Source organism: Fusarium oxysporum, chromosome V, assembly GCF_013085055.1.
Source record: "Fusarium oxysporum Fo47 chromosome V, complete sequence".
Classification (NCBI taxonomy): domain Eukaryota; kingdom Fungi; phylum Ascomycota; class Sordariomycetes; order Hypocreales; family Nectriaceae; genus Fusarium; species Fusarium oxysporum.
In genome coordinates, this window is record NC_072844.1 from 1,657,205 (window position 1) to 1,676,256 (window position 19,052).

At 48.1% G+C, this 19,052-nt stretch overlaps 6 protein-coding genes across 6 annotated transcripts; 3 read left to right on the forward strand and 3 right to left on the reverse strand.

The window, feature by feature from the left end:
- Positions 1-110: 110 nt before the first annotated feature.
- FOBCDRAFT_293092 (tryptophan RNA-binding attenuator protein-like domain-containing protein) lies at positions 111-1,710 on the forward strand (the record flags this gene model as incomplete). Its single annotated transcript, XM_031183862.3, has 5 exons — positions 111-138; positions 197-226; positions 286-1,358; positions 1,409-1,582; positions 1,633-1,710. 5 exons carry the CDS (start codon positions 111-113, stop codon positions 1,675-1,677), a joined length of 1,350 nt encoding a protein of 449 aa, XP_031039504.2. The 3' UTR covers positions 1,678-1,710.
- A 1,153-nt stretch (positions 1,711-2,863) lies between these two features.
- FOBCDRAFT_135413 (uncharacterized protein) lies at positions 2,864-4,795 on the forward strand (the record flags this gene model as incomplete). The annotated part of the gene is made up of 1 exon (XM_031183863.2): positions 2,864-4,795. One exon carries the CDS (start codon positions 2,864-2,866, stop codon positions 4,793-4,795), a length of 1,932 nt encoding a protein of 643 aa, XP_031039505.2.
- Positions 4,796-6,156: 1,361 nt separating this feature from the next.
- Positions 6,157-7,872, reverse strand: FOBCDRAFT_293097 (uncharacterized protein; the record flags this gene model as incomplete). The annotated part of the gene is made up of 1 exon (XM_031183864.3): positions 6,157-7,872. One exon carries the CDS (start codon positions 7,870-7,872, stop codon positions 6,157-6,159), a length of 1,716 nt encoding a protein of 571 aa, XP_031039506.3.
- A 3,983-nt stretch (positions 7,873-11,855) lies between these two features.
- FOBCDRAFT_239899 (uncharacterized protein) lies at positions 11,856-14,401 on the reverse strand (the record flags this gene model as incomplete). The annotated part of the gene is made up of 5 exons (XM_059610279.1): positions 11,856-11,954; positions 12,034-12,622; positions 12,674-13,414; positions 13,489-13,761; positions 13,815-14,401. 5 exons carry the CDS (start codon positions 14,399-14,401, stop codon positions 11,856-11,858), a joined length of 2,289 nt encoding a protein of 762 aa, XP_059464891.1.
- Positions 14,402-16,918: 2,517 nt separating this feature from the next.
- Positions 16,919-17,373, forward strand: FOBCDRAFT_223142 (uncharacterized protein). Its single transcript, XM_059609627.1, has 2 exons — positions 16,919-16,963; positions 17,018-17,373. Exon 2 carries the CDS (start codon positions 17,056-17,058, stop codon positions 17,290-17,292), a length of 237 nt encoding a protein of 78 aa, XP_059467203.1. The 5' UTR covers positions 16,919-16,963; positions 17,018-17,055; the 3' UTR covers positions 17,293-17,373.
- Positions 17,374-18,023: 650 nt separating this feature from the next.
- On the reverse strand, positions 18,024-18,829 carry FOBCDRAFT_34697 (cytochrome b5-like heme/steroid binding domain-containing protein). Its single transcript, XM_031183877.3, has 4 exons — positions 18,615-18,829; positions 18,479-18,513; positions 18,347-18,404; positions 18,024-18,291 (listed from the first exon to the last, which is right to left on the reverse strand). The coding sequence occupies exons 1-4, from the start codon at positions 18,703-18,705 to the stop codon at positions 18,110-18,112; spliced, it is 366 nt and encodes a 121-aa protein (XP_031039519.1). The 5' UTR covers positions 18,706-18,829; the 3' UTR covers positions 18,024-18,109.
- Positions 18,830-19,052: the final 223 nt, after the last annotated feature.

Sequence of the window (19,052 nt, forward strand, 5' to 3'; positions counted from 1 at the left end):
CCTAAGAGGGCTCTCTCAGGGTCCGAACATTTTTCTCTTTTCTTCATTTTATCCTCCAGTTCAGAAGCTCTTGTATTCTTTAACGTATTGTAGTATTGTTCCTATAAGTTATGGCGAGCCAGCAGCATTACTACCCTCGTAGGTCCACATCGAGTTTTATATCATGACAACGAAACTGATCATGACACCTCAATAGCTCCGCCCGGCGCGACACAGAGCTCACCAGGTTCGCAAAGCTCTCTACAAAGACCATTTGGCAAAGCTGACCATACAATCTCTGGATAGCTCCTCAACCGCAGCAACAGCAACATCAATATGCGCTGCCACCGACCTCTCCTCCGGCTAATCGCACACAATTCTATCCTCCTCCACCTCAGCCTCAACCTCAGCCTGGACAGGCTGTGAACTACCCTCCTCCTCCTCAACATACACCATCTCCCCAAGTTCCCCACCAGCCGACGCCGATTCACTATCCGGCTCCTCCCCAGGCTCAGCAGCAGACTCCCTCTCCACAAGCCAAGCATCACTCTCATAGTTCCTCTCAGGGCTACTATCCTCCTCCTCCAACTTCGGCACCAGCGTATCAACAGCACTTTCAGCACAACCTGCCTCAGGCAACACCTCCACCCCCGCAGAATCAGTATCATGCGCCGGGCCAACAGAGCAATTTGGCCATGAGGCCTGGGCCAACTCCTCCAGTAGCGACTCCTCCAGCAGCGACTCCCCAGTCTACTCAGCAGAACTTTGAACCGCCCCCGCCAGTATCCTCTTTGGATGAGAACCAATATCCCATTGAGAAGCCCAAGCAGGAGCCGGAACAGCAGCCTGGAACAGCAGTTGCAATGACTGTGTCTGGGGCGCCTGAGGCAGGTCAATTCGCTGGGGCAGTGGCCACATCTGATGACGTTGGAACATTCAATGGTGGCAGCTACCGTATTAGTCACCGCGATACCAACACAATTCTCACTATCCAGCTCGCAATGGGCTGCCCCATGACTGGCAAGCCAGGTGCAATGATCGCCATGTCTCCCTCAGTTACTCTGAAAGGCCAAATCAAGTTCAGCATGAAGAAGATGATCACCGGAGGTGACATGTCAAGTTCGACATATATTGGTCCAGGAGAGGTTCTTCTTGCGCCCCACAGCCTTGGTGATATCACTACCCTTCGCCTCACAGGCAAGGAAGCCTGGTCCGTAGGCCACGATGCATTTTTAGCTTGTACCCAGGGTGTTATAAAAGACTTCAAGAGACAGGGATTGGGCAAGGCTATGTTCAGTGGCGAGGGTCTCTGGGTTTATAAGATCAGTGGTGTAGGGTTGTTGTGGGTTTCGAGTTTCGGTGCCATCATTCATAAAACAGTAGGTTTCTTGAACACGTTTCTCTTATCAGGTGCTAACGTATGAACTAGCTTGTCGAGGGGGAGAAGTACATCGTGGATAATGGACATCTGATAGCCTGGAACTGCAAGTACGTAATGGAGCGTGTTGCCTCTGGAGGTATCATCTCAGGCATTGCTTCCGCAGAGGGTTTGGTTTGTAAATTCACTGGTCCTGGAACGGTCTACATGCAAACCCGGAACTCGGTGAGTGATTTGTCTGTCTGTGGTCCTTTCTGTCACTAACAATATTACAGAGGGCGTTTGCTGCTTTCATGGGTGGGCAGCAGTATCAGGGATAATTGTTTCGTGAAACCATGAAGAGCATGTTAAAGCGAGTGCATACCTATTATTTGTGTAGTGTTTATTCTTCTTGGGCTATTCTGGGTTTTCATTTCACTGGGTTGCTGGCCATCTCTGGATACCTCTAATTACCTAGGTACCTATCTAAGCACTTTGCCTGGTTCTGCTCACAAGCACGTGTCTAAGGTATCAGAGTTTCCCATATGTTGCGATTTCTACTTTGGTACAAAGCCTTTGTACCTTTCTGCCCGTGCCGGTGCTCGATGCTCCCTCCTTCTTGAATCAGTTCTGTCACCCAGTTGAATTTTAAGTCTGAGGGAAAGAGTCCTTCTGGGGTAGCAAGAACAGACAAATGCATTGCACTTAAGTTCTTTCTCCATTATGTATGATTATTCTAACCGCACCTTCCACATTCTCAGCATTGCTACCAAAGTAATCATTTCACGACCCCCCTCACGTATTTGCTGTTTTCCTTCTTCACCACCATAGGTAGTTTGGCCTTCATTTGCAAGACAGCCAAACGCCCCTTTTTGGACAATCTATCCCGCTATACGCAGCATTAAGACAACTTGTCTATGGCAAAGACGCCTGAGCAAAAGCGAATTTACTTGTCAGCGATCGTCCCCGAAGCTTATCAAGTTCCCCTTTTTGGCACCCCATCTCTGAGGCAAGCCTAGCACCTTTGCCGCGAAGCGCCTGGCCACGCAGTTTCGCTTTTACGAGTTTCGATTGCATTGCTCGTATCTTCTTATCAGTATGTTGCCCTGAAAGTTACCGACCGGTTCACTTTTATGACTTGGGATCTTGGTTGTCTGATACAAGAATCGAGACTGACACCCGATGTAGGCACCACTCAAAGTTTCCTCTGCCGAGGCTACAACTTTGGGTTAGAGACTCCCCTTGGTTTTCTGGTGAATTGAAAGAAATGCCTGACGACAAATAGAATCGACAGGCTAGAAACTTTAGATTCGAGACGTATGCACTGCTGACCATCAAGAAAACGCGCAGAGGACTCACTAGTATACTACTAAGCACTTGTTCTGTGTTTATATAGAAGCATACGGCATTTCTAACACTGGAAATCATTGGCAGACTATCTGCTCATGATCCTATTTGATTAGGATTCGTGGTGCATCTGACAATCCCCGGTCAACACATTGAGGCGCTCAAGATTCAAATTTCGGCATGTCCTTCGAAAAGAGGATTCGAAGCCGAATGGCTCAATCCGTCATCTCAACTGACACAACCGCTGACGATTCTTTTGAGGAATGGTATTCAGCACCATCTCTTTCGCGGAGGGAATACTCAGAAGAGAACTTCGCAAGTTCAAAGTTTGCTGAAGCAATGAACAACCCAGACTGGCGTCGTCGACGCGATGGATTCAGTGTTTCTGACGTTACTGACACAACCAACAGCACAAATCAAGCCAGCCCACATAGTCGCGAGGTTCCCAACAGCAGTACAGAAGGAGCGTATATCTCCCCTATGAGGAATGGAAACATATCTCCATGGACTTTCATTGGCAATTCCAATCAATTCCAACCTTGTCTTTGCGGTTCTGAGACTGATATCAAGGACTCAAACGTGTCTTCTACCAACCAAGAACATGGATGTCTAGACCATGATAATGTGCAGCCAGCTGATACCATGAGTGGACTTTGTACTATCCGGCTTAACGTCGACCTAGCCGGTGGCCACTACAAGGATCGCCAACTCCGCGTTCTTCAGGTCTCACCCCTTCCTTCTTATGCTGCCAGCACACAGAAGCATAGAACGGCAGTCCAGAACATTGATCGAGAGGCTCCTATTGCCTACGTGCAACGTGTAGTCAAAAATCAGCGAAGAACTACGCAAGGAACTGATAACCCACAAGTGGAAAGACGCCGAACTCCTCACCATATTTTCCCCATAGAGGCCGGAAATGAGAGTGAACTCGACAAAGAAAGGACCGACAGGGCCAGGCAAGCTGTGCTGAAGGACCCAGCTGTTGCCAACATCGCACATGCAAAATCCCAACCAAAGGTACTCAGTGGCCTGTCATCGCCAACTGAGCAAACCAGAAAGAGCGAAGAACTCGAACGCAGAAAAGCGGCTTTCATGAAAATTCTGCAGAAGCTCCAGCAAGGGTCAAAACATGAGACTGAAAACACAAAGAGAGATACAAACAGACCTTTTATCGGCCATGGTTGTCCTTGGAGCCCAAAATCAAGCCAGCAGCCGAGCCAATCTACACAACAAAGCTCTGATTCCGGTATTGGCTCTCTTTATAGCGACCCCCCGAGAAATAAGGACTCATCTAATGACTCCGGAATCCGTATTGATTCCGATGTCCTCACACATGGGTTGAACCCTAGGGCAAGGGAATTCCTCTCATTCAAAAGAAGTTTCCCAGCAGCACCGCAAAGTCAGGGAATTATCAACTTTCCAGAAGACGAGGTTTCTAAGAGTATGGAGCTAAGTCAAAGTGAGACTCGAAAAGAAGACACTGTTAGAAACACCGTCAAGACCGCACCACATAACATGGACGACATTTCTGTTCCCGTACTACAGTCAGACATTGGTGCCAACAGTACAGAGAGTACCTCCGTTCCAGGGGGAACTACAGCCGATACAACCAAACAAGATCCAGGAGAGTTCAACTACTCATCAAAGATATCGCCGCCTGCCAAGTTTGGATTCCCAGGGGGTGCTTGTGGCCCTCCAGTGCGAAATATCCTCACCCCTGGAGTGCTACCTGGTCTTGGGCTTGGAATCCTACCGACGCCTGCCACGTTCGGCAATACGCCGAGCCTAGCAATGTTTGGTCCTCTTCTACAACAGTATCCTGTTGCATCAGGTCACTTTATGGGCACTTCTGCAGCGCCTCAGATTCTCTTTAACTCAACGCTGGGAAGTAGTAGTTTTCAAGCTCGCCCACACCCTGTTCCCAAACCGACAAACCCTGACCCAATTCAGCAGCAACAATATGAAGAATACATTGAATGGCGTAAAGCACATGAGCCTGGATACGCACTTGCATGCAAAGGTCGGCAACAACGCCGTGCCCAACGTGGTTCAGCAACGCAACACGTATCAATGCATCACGCTTCGTGCGAAGGTGCTCAAATGGTTCAGTAAGTAGTTTGGATGATGAAATGTGGAGAGAAACGTCAAGAAGAAAAGAAAATGCTCTGTGATCTGCAACTCTATCTTTGTGCAAACCAAGCACGACCAGGCCAAAAGTCTTCCTGACTCCATCACCGAAACTTACCAGTTGAGAGGGGAACAACTCGAGAACATTGACTTCTTGCTTACAAGTTGAATATGTTTGAGTTTCAAACTTATATCCAAGTGCTCGAGTTGCCCTCCTTCAATAGCAGAGCTAGGCTTACGTTGATCAGCCGAAGATTGAAACCCCAAATGGGTGTATGTTAATACGAATAAAGAGGCTGCTGTTATTCATTATATGGCATCTATAATGATGGCTAGGGGTAAATAAGCTGGGCTGCTTTTCACCAGCCATTGATCAATGATTGATCAACATTATCAAAGTTTGAAGAAGCGGTAGTACATACCAAGAACAGGCAATTAGATACTTGCATGGTACGGTTATAGGACAGGGGAATAATGATAGAGCATTAAATAGCCAAACTCAAGAAGAATGCACTTCGAACGGATCAGAATAGCCTCTAACTCACGTCGTACTAGAATGAACTGCACATGCTGCCATCTCTGACATATGAACTGCGATCATTAACTCTCTAACGAAGGTTGAGTATGATCTATAGGAATATTGCCTGGAATTGAAACGGGCGGTGTTGTAGAAAGACTGGTAGAAATCCAGCGTTGAGGAGAACAAAGCCGGATATTGATTCCTCTGAATGCTAAACAGGAACCCCCGTCATATTGAGCTCAAGGCGCAGTGGCAGTGGCATCCAGGTCTACTGAAAGTTCAGAGCTCCGATTTTCCAAGGCACAATGGGGTATGGTGTAGCGAGTCTGCTAACAGAGAAGTGAGTACTCCCATGTTTACCAGTACAGGGGATATCCCAAAAAGCCGAGCTACGGTAAGGCCTCCGTAGCTTTGACAAAGTAGGATACTCTTTGCAGTCGGGAAATGAGCATACATATACATGCGGCGAGGCTTTGATTTCCACCTGAAGTGGTCAATGTTACGACAATGGGATCAACAAACTCCTATTAATTCTTGCATTCATTCCCTCCTCGTAGCCATTGCCTGTGTAAGACAGAACATGAATCCAGTCCGATATAAAAAATCATCATAGTTAGGAACCTGTATATATACGACGGTGGTATAATAATTGAAGAAACGCCAAGAGAAAACCTTGAATACCCAATACGTTGTTCGCAGCTCTTCATCATTACGACCCCAATTTGCAGACATACCAAAACGCAGTTGCGACACCAGTTCGTGAAATGCAAAACTCACAAAGATTGAGAAATGATGCAGTGATTGTATGAAGCCAATCGCATGACTTCTAGCATTCTTCACCTTCTGCATCCTCATCCAGGCCCTCGTCATGAACGCTGGTTAGCCTTGATAACTCGGTCTTAGCCGCCTTAAGCGGTTGACATGTCTCCCACCCTCCGCTAGTGGACACAATAACACGGACGTTGGGGTGAGAAGCCCATTCCGTGAGAGCCTCGTCGTTTGTACCCCCAAAAACGACATGTGGCTCCTCATTCTTGGCAGCACGCTCAAGGTGAACAGCGACATGCTCCATTCGGTCATCCCAAGTCTTATGGCCGTTATTGAAGACTTTTGTGCAGCCCTTAGCTGGGCAATGCATGTAGTCTGGCAATTTGCAACGCTGCCGGAACGCTTCCTCCTGTAACTTCTTCTCCTGGGCTAACCAACCAGGGGGGAAGGTCTTGTTTTTCTTGTCAGCCTTGGCAACCTCTTCAGGTGCGTGCATCCGGCGTATGTGTTGTGTATAGAGGTCTTTTCTTTTAAAGACCTTGCAATGCGTAGCGGTACCCAAAACACATTTCAATGGGGTTGAAGAATATCCGCAGGCACCAGTTGTACAAAGCCAGTAGTGTAGGTTCAAATGCTGCGCCGAAACATGCCTTTTCCATTCGTTTTTGTTTGCAAAGGCGTGTTTACAGCCCGCAAAATGGAAGACGCAGATGAAAGGGCGAGTATGCATGGCATTGATATGTTTCTGTAATGATACGTCGTCGTTGAACACTTTCTGGCAGTGTAGGCACAATATGCTTTCACACGAGGAGAGTAGTTTCCGCGCTGTAATACCGTGGGTAACAGTCCGTGATTTGGTAACCTTTCCTCTGCTAGCATTGGTAGTGGAACTTAGTCGTCTGGTGCGGCCACGTCGATTGCCACCTTTGGCATTTCGAGATGACTTGGTTCTACAGTTGGGTCTATATTCATCGTCACCATCGTCGCCATCGATAGTCTCAGCTTCGTTTTCGAAATTTACGTCCAGATCCATGTTGTCGGGATCAGGGTAGGCCGCCTTCGTATCGGCTTGAGGATATAATTCTGAAGATGAAGGGTCGAAAGTCGATGGAGAACTCGAGCTGTCGCCTTGGTAGATGGAATTGGGAGTGGCGCCGTCAAAATCTGCATTCATGTCGAGGGTGAAAGCATTAATCTCTTGCTCCTCTTTGATTCCAGAAACGGTTTGACTAGGTTCAATGACAGCCGGGTTCACACATCCTTGTGGTACACTTGATAATCCGTAAAGGGAGACACTAGGTGATAGAGAGCCTGAACCAACAATGTTCGGGGACAAGACTGCAACATCGGACGGCGTATAAGGGCCTAGAGTGCTGACATGTGCATCATTATCTGTCCAATTGGGACTTTGTGGTCCACTCGCAGCTGATGATGGTTGATAGGACATTGGAGAGCCCTGACGGACTTGTGAACTTTGATGAGGAGGACAACTCATATCGGGGTAAATTCCGGTACATCGAGTGCCTGGGGTATCAATGTTTGATGATGCGATGAAGTAGCTGCTCTGAGGCTCCTGCAGATACCTCTGCATGCTGTTGGTGCCATAGTAGGTACCTTCGTGGCTGGAATAGGGTGCCGTATGTTGAAGAAGGGGATCAATTTGGCAGGCGAAGTCTTGGTGATTGATTGAGTCAGGGCTGGGATAGGAGAAATAACGTGTGTTAGATGAACATCTAGCTCCGTTGGTCCTCCCATAGGGTGATTGGAAAGTCATGGTGTTAGCAGCTCCCCTTCTTTAGAGAGGTACTATAAGTAAGGCTCCTTGTGGCGAAAGAAAAGAAGAACAAGAGCACGGTATGTCAAAGCTTTCAGAGCGAAGAAAACCTGGAGGAGAAAGTGCCACTGAACTATTCAAGTTCTAGCGCCGAAGTTAAGAACTATCAGCTCTGAAACGGTGAATGGGCATGTATATCATGAGTGCAAGATGTGCGAGTTGGTAACGCAAGACGTTGGACGTGTAAGTCACCTGCAGCGCAAGCTCGGGGAATCAAGGCGAGTGGGAGGCTTGGTGTGAGTAGGAATGGAAAAAGACTAAATCCACAAAGTGCTGGCCAGAAAAGGATTGCTCGGACTGTTGAGCACACTAGAGAGGAGTCGCCATGGTGGAGGGTGAGGGCGGGCATCTTAATAGATTATAAAGGGCCCCAAGACTTGTATGGCCAGAAGGTCTCGCCAGCCTATCTGGAGCGTCCCGCCGACGCGGGCATTGGGCACTCCCTGAGTTGGTCGAGCAGAGCCGCAAGTACGTACCCCAGCCTGAAGAGGCATCGGTAGAAGTGGAGCGCTGCGCTGATCCCATCTATTACTCTTCAGGACGACCTGCAGCAGCATGGGACTCCAGACCTGACCTTGGCGGCCTCGCCCTGTCACCCTTGGGATAAGATGGTGTGTGAGCCGGGACGGAGCCGTCAAGTTGAAGGGTACCTCAATGTAGTAACAATGACAATTCCAATCTGGTGGCCGAGACGGAAGATGGGAGATTGATGACTTGGGGGCTGTAGCTGCTAAGTGAGGTGGAATTTATCTCATAGGCTCTGTCCCAGGTCGGTATGCACTCGAATCCGAGTAACTATCAGACGTTTTCGAATTGACAACGGGCATGCATCGTTGAGAGAAGTCATATTGGCATTGTCTTCAGTCATTGGCGGCCATGTCCATGGCCGCTAATGTTAGTCCAAGGCACACCGGGTGAGTGAGCTTAACGCCACGCAACAGGACGGTAAGGCCCGTTCAGCCGCCATGTCAGTATTGCACCAATGCGGATACGTGCCAGCGTGAGTGAGTCCGAGCATTCCTTGCAGCCGCAACGGCGATGTCGATGGCGATGGCGATGCGATGCTGGCGTTGAATGTTGATAGGCCTAGAGAGCAGGAACTGTGTCTGTGCCGGGAATGGGTAGGCCGGGGATGAGCGGAGCAAAGCAAGGCAAAGCACAATCCTCCGGCAAGCTGATGCTGATGGCTGGCCCAAGACAGTTTGATGCAAGACGTCTCTTCTTGGTGACGGTTACCTCGAGTTGGGGCCGTCATTTGCGCGAGCGTGGATAGCCGCCAAGTCAGAGAGAGCCTGTAGTATGTTAAACCCAGTAAAATCCGCGTTAGCGGGTTAGGATCGCAATTAGTGGCGGCTAATATTTTCCAAGAATGACCCTTGAAACGTTTCATGACGAGTACGTGCTGTGTGTCTAGCCAGGGCTGAAGATGCTGACGATTTGGAGAACTCGATAAGAAAGTGAAACATCCCTTCCAATGATAGTTTTGACGAACTCCTCCTTATTCCCAAGAAACGAGATCACTCACGGTTCAGGCAGATAACATAGTTGTGATGGGCGGACCAGCGACTTGTCCTTCCACCAGCGCGAGCTGGAGCTGGAGTTGGAGCTGGAGGATCTACGACAGGTGTTAACGTTCGTTAATTTAAGACAAGGATATGTCTTTCCAGCACTTAACCTCTGTGGGCTAAGTCTACCCAGATGAGCACCTTAAAAAAGAAGGCAGCCATCGCCTACATCTTGGCCAATAACAAGTGCTAGAAGGGGAGACTAGTGGATTGCTAGAGCCAACAGACTTACAAGCATTACCTCGCCCGACCTGGGTCTTTGCTGTCACTGTTTGTGAGATCCCGCCCCATGCCATCCCGTACGGTGCAACTGATGAGGACAGAGGTAGGTGAATCTGATTTACCGCACGGGTTTGGCTTTCAGCTCTCAATCCTATTGGCACAAAGACCCTTGTCAATATCGATCCTCAATGACACCCAGTTCCCAGTCTGATAGCCAAGAGTCCACCAACAGAGTCTCGAGAATGCCTGTCCATGTACTAAATTCTTCAGCGCTTACTCGGTACTAGCCTGTGTCATGTCATGAGAGAATAAGGGAGCACGTTCGTGCCATAATCGAGAGCAGGTTCTCTGCGGTTGGTGTATCACCGAAAATTGAAAGAATAGAGCAATTTGAACAAACAATTGGGTCATCTCATGTTCTGGACTTGGAAGACGGCACCGGTGTAAGTCACTATTGGCTCGGGGAGCAGGTCCAAGGTACGGGCCTTGTTCTTCATGACAGATATCAATTATGGATCATCACAATACGGCAGCAGGGCTGAGTCCATAGCTACACCTCCATTCGCATGCATACGCCATGGGGGTTGTCTAGGTCTGAGATTAATGTCTGCGAGGTGATGTTACATGGATGAAGTATTAACAGCCCCCAATATGAGCCTTGGGACTGTCCCGTAAATGCATATCGAGTACTACGCTTCAGCTGAAGCAAGCTGGATGTTGGATTCATCTATTTTGAGCCATGTATGTACGAATACGTAAACTTACGTCTGCCATCTCGGTACCTTGATTTGACTGGATGAACCGAGTGCGTGGATTTAGGTAAAGTTCAATGCACATGGCTCTTCAACCTCTTTACAACTTGGCTCGAGTCAGAGTCAGCGCTGCACCACTCTCAACTACTACATAACCAGGAAACGCAACTTGACAAGGTTAGATGTCAAGCGGAACCATTAGCCGCCGTTGTAGGCGTGAACTCATTTGTCCCCAATGACATGGCAGCTTTTTGAAATCTATCTCAAGTGTAAGGGGAACCAAAACTCTCAGTCATCCGGGTTGTCCATTCCACAACCATCGAGATGGGCCTCTCTCATGGCGATCCCTCTTCATGGATGGTTCGAGATGGTGTAGAGACCTTCGGTCCCTGTATTACACTTGATACCAGTCGTTGAGATGTATGTCTGGGCTCACTCGAGCGTCGGGAGGATCGGTCTCTTCCCCAAACGTGGTGCAGATCTTATCTTCCGTGGGTAACCCCTGCGAGATAGCCTATCTACTCTACTGTACTTTCTTCAACCCCATACCCCTGTTGGGAGAGCATGGGCCATGTTAGTGGTCCCTTGTGTAACATGACAAGTGATGTAGACTACCCAACGCGGCTCCTGGGGAAATGAGCAACTACCAGAAACTCACAGCGGTGGCTTGGCTGACCCCTCCGATACCTATAGTTTCTTTTGTCGTCAATGAATCATGATGCTCCTGTGGCAAACATAGAATAGATGCCCGGCGAGGCAACTCGTGGGTCGGGTTCAGCTCCGAAACATCTCATCCACATGGACCTCATGGCTGGTCTTGATCACGCCGCGGGAACTTATCCGGGGCGCCTGTTGGAGCGGCTTGAGACTGAGACAATAGTCCGCGCCATGCCAGTCGGTGTTCAACTAAAGTGGAAATACGTCGTATGCACCAGGGCACTATTCGAGCATGCGGACGGCACTCGAAGTTAGCCGATGCCCCTCTCTTCTTCACTTTGTTGATCCTACAGGGGCTGTTTGGTAATATCCTGGAGCAGACTCTCGCTAGTAATTCGTGATATATCAGGAGTAAAGTTGCCCGACAGCTTATAATTGCCCTAACCGCCGTCGGGCCTACAGCATTGCTATGACTGGGGGGCGCATTGAAGCATCAACATGCTCTTGATTTCTGCACATCCTAGCCTTGTTGGAAGCTACAAAAGGCAACGATAAGATCAAATTCATTCTATTATAAATACAAGTGCTTCCCAGGCAAAAACGACCCTCTGACTTTCGTAAATTGTAAATATTCAAACCTGGCCACATGACGGGGGTATATCATTCGCATCGTAAGAACAGAAAAGGGAATATCCGCCGATTGTAATATAACATTGACGCACTGAACTTAATAAGCTAACTGTCGCTTGTAGATGGAATTGCGTGCCAAGTACAATTCTTGCACGAACGTTGGTTGCACTCGCAACACAACGTGTTGTTGCTGAAACTGTTTTCAACAGCACAATTACACTGTTTGAGTGAGTCAGTTTAGTTGTGATTGGCATTTGGGCCGGAGCTCTACTCACACATGTCCACATATACATATCCTTCTTTCGACCTCGGCGATCTTCACCACTGTTTTCTGTTGAAACAGTGCTCTGAGGAGATATCGGGTCAGATGGGGATGATCCAGATGAGGATCCAGACTCATCTACCTGGGGGGCCGAGGGGACAATCCTGTGATCCTTCTCATGTATCCACTCGCTGATGTCTTTCTTGGGTACACGACGACCAGAGAAATGGTCGTCGATGTGATCGCAACGTTTCGCCCAGGTGTTGTCCGTCTCTTTAATCTCAACAGTTTCCTGACAGAAGCCGCACCAAAAGTGAGCATCGCAGTGACGACCCTTTCGACAACCTTCAACTTTCTCTTCGAGCTTGCTAGTATCTGTAATCTCGTGCTCCTTCGAAAGGTGGTTCCGGAAGCTCTCACGGCGGTAGCAAACCTTGCCACAAGATTCAGCAGAATCAGACTTGGCACAGTCGCATATCCATGTCTCAAGCTGGTAATGCTGAATGCTTTCATGTCTCTTCCAATCGTTCTTGCTTCCAAATGTCTTTTTACAATCGGCAAAGGTGCAACCGTATGGCTTTGAATGCCTCTTCTGGTGCTTCCTATAGAAATTGTAAGCTAAGGTATTCAGCGTGTTGGCCAATAACACTTACTTCAGCTCGCACAGACGAGGAAATACTTTGTCACAATCCTGGCATTTGTGAGGGTGTGTTTGGCTCTTGCTGCTCACTGTATCTAGTTTTGAAGCCTCCTCTCCGAGGCCTGCGAACCGCTTCTTCAGATAGCTTGCGATAAGTTCTTTGGGTATTTTATCAAGAAGGTCATCGTATGCTGATTCTGGGCTCACATCGGAGGGGTTTTCACTTTCTTTTTCGTGTAGGGGAATTGCTTTAGGAGTTCGTTGGGCTTCGTCAGCGTCAACCATTCTGACATCAGCCTGTTGGCTTCCTGAGTCTCCACTATTGCGAGAGACGTCTGTAGTCGTCCTTTCACCTTGCTGCACGCCGTCCATAGTTTCTAGTGCAACATCGTCCGGCTCTTCAGCTTCAGAAGCGGTGACATCGTCACCCGGCGCATCCTCCTCAGAAGCGGATACCGGCCATTGATTCGTTGGCAGAGCACTGCGTCCATGGATAATGCCAGGGTGAATGAAGTTCTCGTCACCTTCTCGTACTGTTGCAAGGCTTGATGCATCTCGATCAAAAGATAAAGAGGGTGGTCCTCGAGGAAGATTATTGGCACCGGATTGGGGTTGTGAAGCCCGTCGTTCACCATACGAGACACGGAAGGACAGAATTGTTGAGGGATGGGCCAAACCAGGTAACTGTTCTTGTGCCTGGAGATATGCCATAGCACTCCCTCCCACGCCCTCGAGATCTTGTGACGGAACTGGACTGTAGTTTATTAGCTAACTCTGGGTACTAGGGTAAAGTATGAGGCTAAAAAGGAAGGGCGAGGAAAGGCATACCGATGCACATATTCAGACAGGTCGTCATTGGCTGAATATGTCTTTGCATGAATTCTCTGCAAATGTGACCGGAAGTTGTCTGCCCTTGGCCAGACTTTACTTTTCTTCGCACAATTGCCAATATTACACACAAAGGTGCGACCAGAAACAGTGCGGTCGCTATGTACAGTTCTCTTATGTCTGTCAAGATCGTTCTTAGAAGTGAAGCCTTTCTCACGCGAGCAGCCTGTAACGTCACAGTGCCAAGGAAGAGAATGTTTTAATTCGTGTTTTCTAGACTTTATTAGCAAAGGGGTGATCAATAGAGGTCAAACCCATGTGCTCACCTTAGCTCGGAACGTGTACGGCATCGTTTCTGGCATTCACCACAAATCCAACGTCGTTCTCCACCAACCGGGGCCGTTGCAACGCTTGCGGGAGGATGAGGTCGGACCCATTGGTCTTGATATAAGTGAGCATCGTTGGTGGCTGGTTGACACTGCAGTTGAAGGGTTTCTAAGTTTCTGTTGACAAGCTGCGCATCCGCATTTTGAGGTTCCAAATTTTGGACATCAGGGTCCATATCTTCGCCATAGGCAGAAGGGTTACCAATGCTATGAGTCAAGCGGCTTCCGTAAGCCGAATCCTCTGGGTTGGTATCACATTCTGACAAAAGTGGTTTGCTCCGATAGTCTTGATATGACGTTTGAAAGTTGGCAGATCCAATAAGTTGCGAACGGGTCTGGCCATCATTAGGCGCACCGAAGGCAAGAGGATTCCAGGGATCATCTCCAGCCCAGTTTTGCCAAAACGGGTTCGTGGTCTGATGTCTCTGCTGACCCAGGGCAGCCAGGTTCGAGCTCTGCTGTTGAGCCGCCTGTGGGGATACATTGGCGCCGCCTCGCTGGTCCTGTGGAGAGCTAAAGGAGTCCATTGTGAGGGCTCAGTGCCGATATTGCTATCAGAGTGAACGGATACGATAAATATAGATAATGTCGAGCCGTACTGTATATCAGAGCAATACCGATAGTGGCAATAATGGAGAGCCCAGGGATGATCGAGTAGATGAACAAAAGACGCCACAGCGATTCAAGAGCGGCTAGGGCCTCGAGTTAGCCGTTATATTGTAGCAGTGCATCATGTTCTGATCGAGTCGATAGACTGGAGGGCTAAAGGTCATTCGACTTTGGAGGGGACAACAAGGTTCTCGACCCAACACTGGCGATCGAACTGGGTAGGGCACAGGGTAGAAACACAGCAACCAGAAGAATCAAAGGAATCAAAAAGCATACATTAGGCTGAGGTCAATAGCAGGGTCCAGCGCAAACAAGCGTTGAGTCCAGGGTCCAACAAGGGATCCAGGTCGGACGACTGATGGCAGATACTAGCGTGAGGTCTGTGTCAAGTCAACACCGAGTCTGAAGGAGACAGGTCGAAGCCAAAGAGATCCCCAAGTGGTTGAACGAGTTGGTTGGTAGCTACACTAGTGATAGTCGACTACCTATTAGGTATATGTCGTGTCGTGTTGTGCTTCGCGTCAGGGTGTCACTACCAAAGTAGTATGAGCCATGGGTAGGTAGGCACTGAGATCTATGGGTTGGCTTAGAAGAAGGCAGGAGGCAAAGGAGGATGGATGCAGAAGCGCAAATGAAGATGAAAGTGGCGGGGGGATGATGGGGAAATAGAGGAGGGAAGAGTCGCTGTGATGAAACAGAGTAATAGGACCGGAAGTATTGTATTTGGCAAAGTACAATTCTGGGTGAGATATGAGCGACTCTGTCTTCCCCAAACCGCCTCACTTTGAGGCTTTGCGATGCATTTGAACCAATCAGCAGTCTTCTTTCAACCCCCAAGATGCTAGGCATCCAGCGAGGCAACCTGCGTTCGCCCGCTGACGAAACTTAGTAGAAAGTGCGTTTTTGCGAACCATCAATTAATGATGCGGCTGAATTTGCAATGGATCATCATATGTCTAGATACGTCGCCAGCATATGACTAGAACATCTCCGTATAAGACCATTCGGTGTTCTTTTTCACAATTTGGCGCTTCGAACCAGTATCTGTTTACTTACCGTGTCACCCACGATCATCAGGACTAAACAAACGATCACGACTATTGCCGTCATTTTGTATCATCATCAACAATTAGAGCATACGGCTTACTATACAACTGACTGTCCTGACTCACCAAAAAAAAAATCAAAGAATAAAAGCTCAGCCGCTACAGTTTCCCGGCACAGCATTGATTCTCAGATGTATGTTGTTGCTTATAGTCAGCCTACGGAAAACGCCCCTTATTGCAAGTGCGCCAAGCTCTTTTTCACATCAAAACTATGACAATTATTCTCAATTGTTGATATATTCTATTATGGAATACTCAGCTTATCATAATCATATACCTCTCTAGGACAGTCCCTAGGAGAATACCCAATAGCACCTGGTGCACGCCTTTATCTGCCTCTGGATAGCACCATTCTTCGTAACCTGACGATGTGGTCCGTTGTCTCTTCTCTCATCTACTTATTTTGATCCAGCTCCATTTGGCCACATGCATTCGTGCGGTTCTTCATTAGCCTTGGTAATATCTGCATCTTGCCGAAAATCCCACTCTTTATCCTGGATCAAAATCCTCGAGGCCGAATGTGGCTGAACGAAAACGATTCAAGATATTCGTTCATAATCTGGCTCAATGTAAGTGGCGGTAATAACCTGTTGGAGGATGAATGTATATCGTGCGAGGATCGTCGACCATACTCCAGCTCATGTCGAGACCCGTTGGGTTGAGAAAGACAACAGCACCACCAGTGGCTATTACATATGCCCGTCCCTCTCAACTTGAATCCTCGGTCAATTCGAAACTCCAACACCCCACGACTCTCAAGTGAGAGGTGGCATTCGGGTTCTCGTTCGATGTTTAGATTACGGTGCTTCTTCATTGATACGACATTCCAGCTATCGCCAAAGAAGCTCTCCAGCTCAATTTAAATATTAAAAAAAAAAAAGAAGAAACAGAAGAAGCGCGGTGAAAACTCCGCCAACAAACTCCCATGAGACACACTGGGTAACACGAGACTCGGATCCTCACTGACCCCTCGTTCGGATAATCACTTTTTGTCTCTGCAGCCAGCTCTTTTCAGCGCTGCAAGGAAAATGTGCAGCTAATATCATCCTGGGTTGCAGATAGTCCATCGCATAGGTCGATTCCTTAAATATTTTGGAAGTCGATTGGATGATGAAGACTAGACCCTTGTATCTTGCCCGACAGCTGGATGATCCAGGAACCGGGGAAACGAGGGAAACGATAGGAGAGTATACTTGAATGAACGAACTCTGAAGCCGGCGTCGGCTCTCTTACTATAAAACGTGCAGCGTTTGCCACTGATCAGTCGTTATCACTAAGTCTGTTCGCTGCCATCTACGGATTCAGTTTATTAATCACTTACTCATACGTTGAACCTCACAATTCAGACTCCTTGCTGCGACTCGGGAAGCTCTTGTAAGTATTGACTGCCTAATATCGAAGCTCGCCTAAACAACTTAATCACATCAGGATCAGTCAAGGCAAAGGCAATTGCCACAACAACAAAAATGTGCGATTGGGAAGAGTTTCTCTTCGCATGCAATCACTCGACCCTCCGCCTCAAGTCATACTGCCACTTTGCTCGCAACGACCCTAATCATCAATGTTTTGGCGTCAAGGTCCTTCGCAAGTCATGGAGACAATGCGTTCCTTGTGACAACTGTGCTATCACTTGCCGGGCAAGTGAATCTCAGACACAGCATAACTACAATCAGGAACAGTCTTTGCAAAGACATGGCGGATAAGTTTGAAGGCTTCCGATCAGTTATGAGTTTTGGGTTATCAATGTTTTACGAGTGCTGTTGGCTGAGGATTTCATCTTGTTCATCCCCTTCTGTGAATGTGGGGTTTTTAAACGCCATTGCCTCTATTTTTGCCAATCAGTTCGTATACAGGAGTAGAAATCACCGCCGAGGTAGTTATAGGCACAGCACACGTGTAAACCAAGCATGCATTAACCTCTGTTTGGTCACCAAAGATCTCATATGTGACACGTAGTGCTCAAGCTTCGCTGTCCAAGTCTATCTGTCCAGAAACCAACACTCGTGTGAAACTGGGTTGTCAGGCGTGGATGCCACCCCTGGCTTTTCTCCGACCAGAGACAAGCTACAAACCGGCCCCAAACAGCGCCACAGACGGAAGGATGGGTCGAAATGGTAAATATTAAGATAGAAGCGCTGCGGGCCCGTTTTGTGTAACGCTGTTTGTGTGAGAGTACTAAGTTGACAAAACATGAAAGCGGTAAGGGGGTGGACTTAAAGCGGAGGATCTACTGCCCAAGATCAGGTTTGTCTCGATTTAGTATACAAGGGCATACTGTGGCTTGAGCGAGAGAAGTGAGCGTTTGTGTCATCGGTCTTGAGACAGTCTCTCAGCATGTCGGCCAAAGTACAGGACCAGTCGTTGAGCGAGATACTGCATAGATCCTTGGAGCTTCCATGGGCTCATGGCGGCGGAGAATCAGAAATTCGAATCACTGCTTATTGTCCACAAAAAGAATAGATTGGAATGAAGATGGAGCTTTTATAACTTGACTTGAGTACTCGGAGGGCACTCAGCTAGTCAGTCCAAGTTCGTAGCACCTTCAACAACACCAACGACGTTGTACCGCTTTGAAAAGAAAGTGATCCAGTCATTCAATACGCCTTTTTCCTTCTCATCCAAATCCTGCCACTCTGGTCGTGCGTCCTCTGGCTTGGTCGAAGTCTTGCCGAGAGCTCTCGAGGCATCCTTACCGGCAAAGACTAGTCGTGACAGTTAGGTATCCTATGTTGTAGTATATGCAATTAGAAGATTTACCGTTGTAGGAAGCTCCAGGAAGGTAGGCCTTGTTTCCGGTAACGTCGTAAACCTTGCCCTGTGTTTGACGCGATCAGTCGTGCTCGCATCAGATGGATCATACAGCAAGTTGCTTGCTATGGGAGATCATACCTTGATGGCTACGTAACACTTGTTTCCATCCGCACCTTTTTTCAGGTTAGCAATGTCCAATTCAAAAGTCCCAGATATAAGATTATGTCAAAGTCAGCATGATGCCTTGCTGAGCATCATGAGGGGCGGGCCGTACCGTTGGCTTTAGCGAGCTCTTCTCGAGAGATGATGTCGTCCTTTGGGGGATCGAGGTTCACAGGAACCTTAGGTTCAAACTTTCCAGCCATTATTTTGGTTGTAGTTGTGATTACAGTGTAAGACTGAGTAATAAGGGAATAGGTTTGAATAGTTTTAGGATGTTTCTCGAGATTCCGTCATATGCAATCTCTCCCCTCCCCCGCCAAAACCAAAGACGACCCTGAACTTTCCCGTCCAAAAGCCTCGGCCAAGTCAGTTTTAGCGGATTCCGAAGCTGCCCTCCACTAAAGAATCTCATTGATTGGAAACGCACAGGCCAGTATTCGTCCGAGAAGTGGTCTGTGCGCAATTATGATGAGCTCTATGTTAGCATCCACTTACAGCTTTTCAATCTCTAGGCTTGTCATCACCACCACAACCACACAAAAAGAATCCC

Excerpts from the sequence above, each read along its gene's own strand:
- FOBCDRAFT_223142 (XM_059609627.1), top strand. The coding sequence starts at position 17,056 with ATGTGCGATTGGGAAGAGTTTCTCTTCGCATGCAATCACTCGACCCTC.
- FOBCDRAFT_34697 (XM_031183877.3), bottom strand. The coding sequence starts at position 18,705 with ATGGCTGGAAAGTTTGAACCTAAGGTTCCTGTGAACCTCGATCCCCCA. Across the intron at positions 18,405-18,478 it reads AGTGTTACGTAGCCATCAAG|GGCAAGGTTTACGACGTTAC; the intron begins GTATGATCTCCC and ends CGTCAAACACAG. Across the intron at positions 18,292-18,346 it reads TCCTGGAGCTTCCTACAACG|TCTTTGCCGGTAAGGATGCC; the intron begins GTAAATCTTCTA and ends TGTCACGACTAG.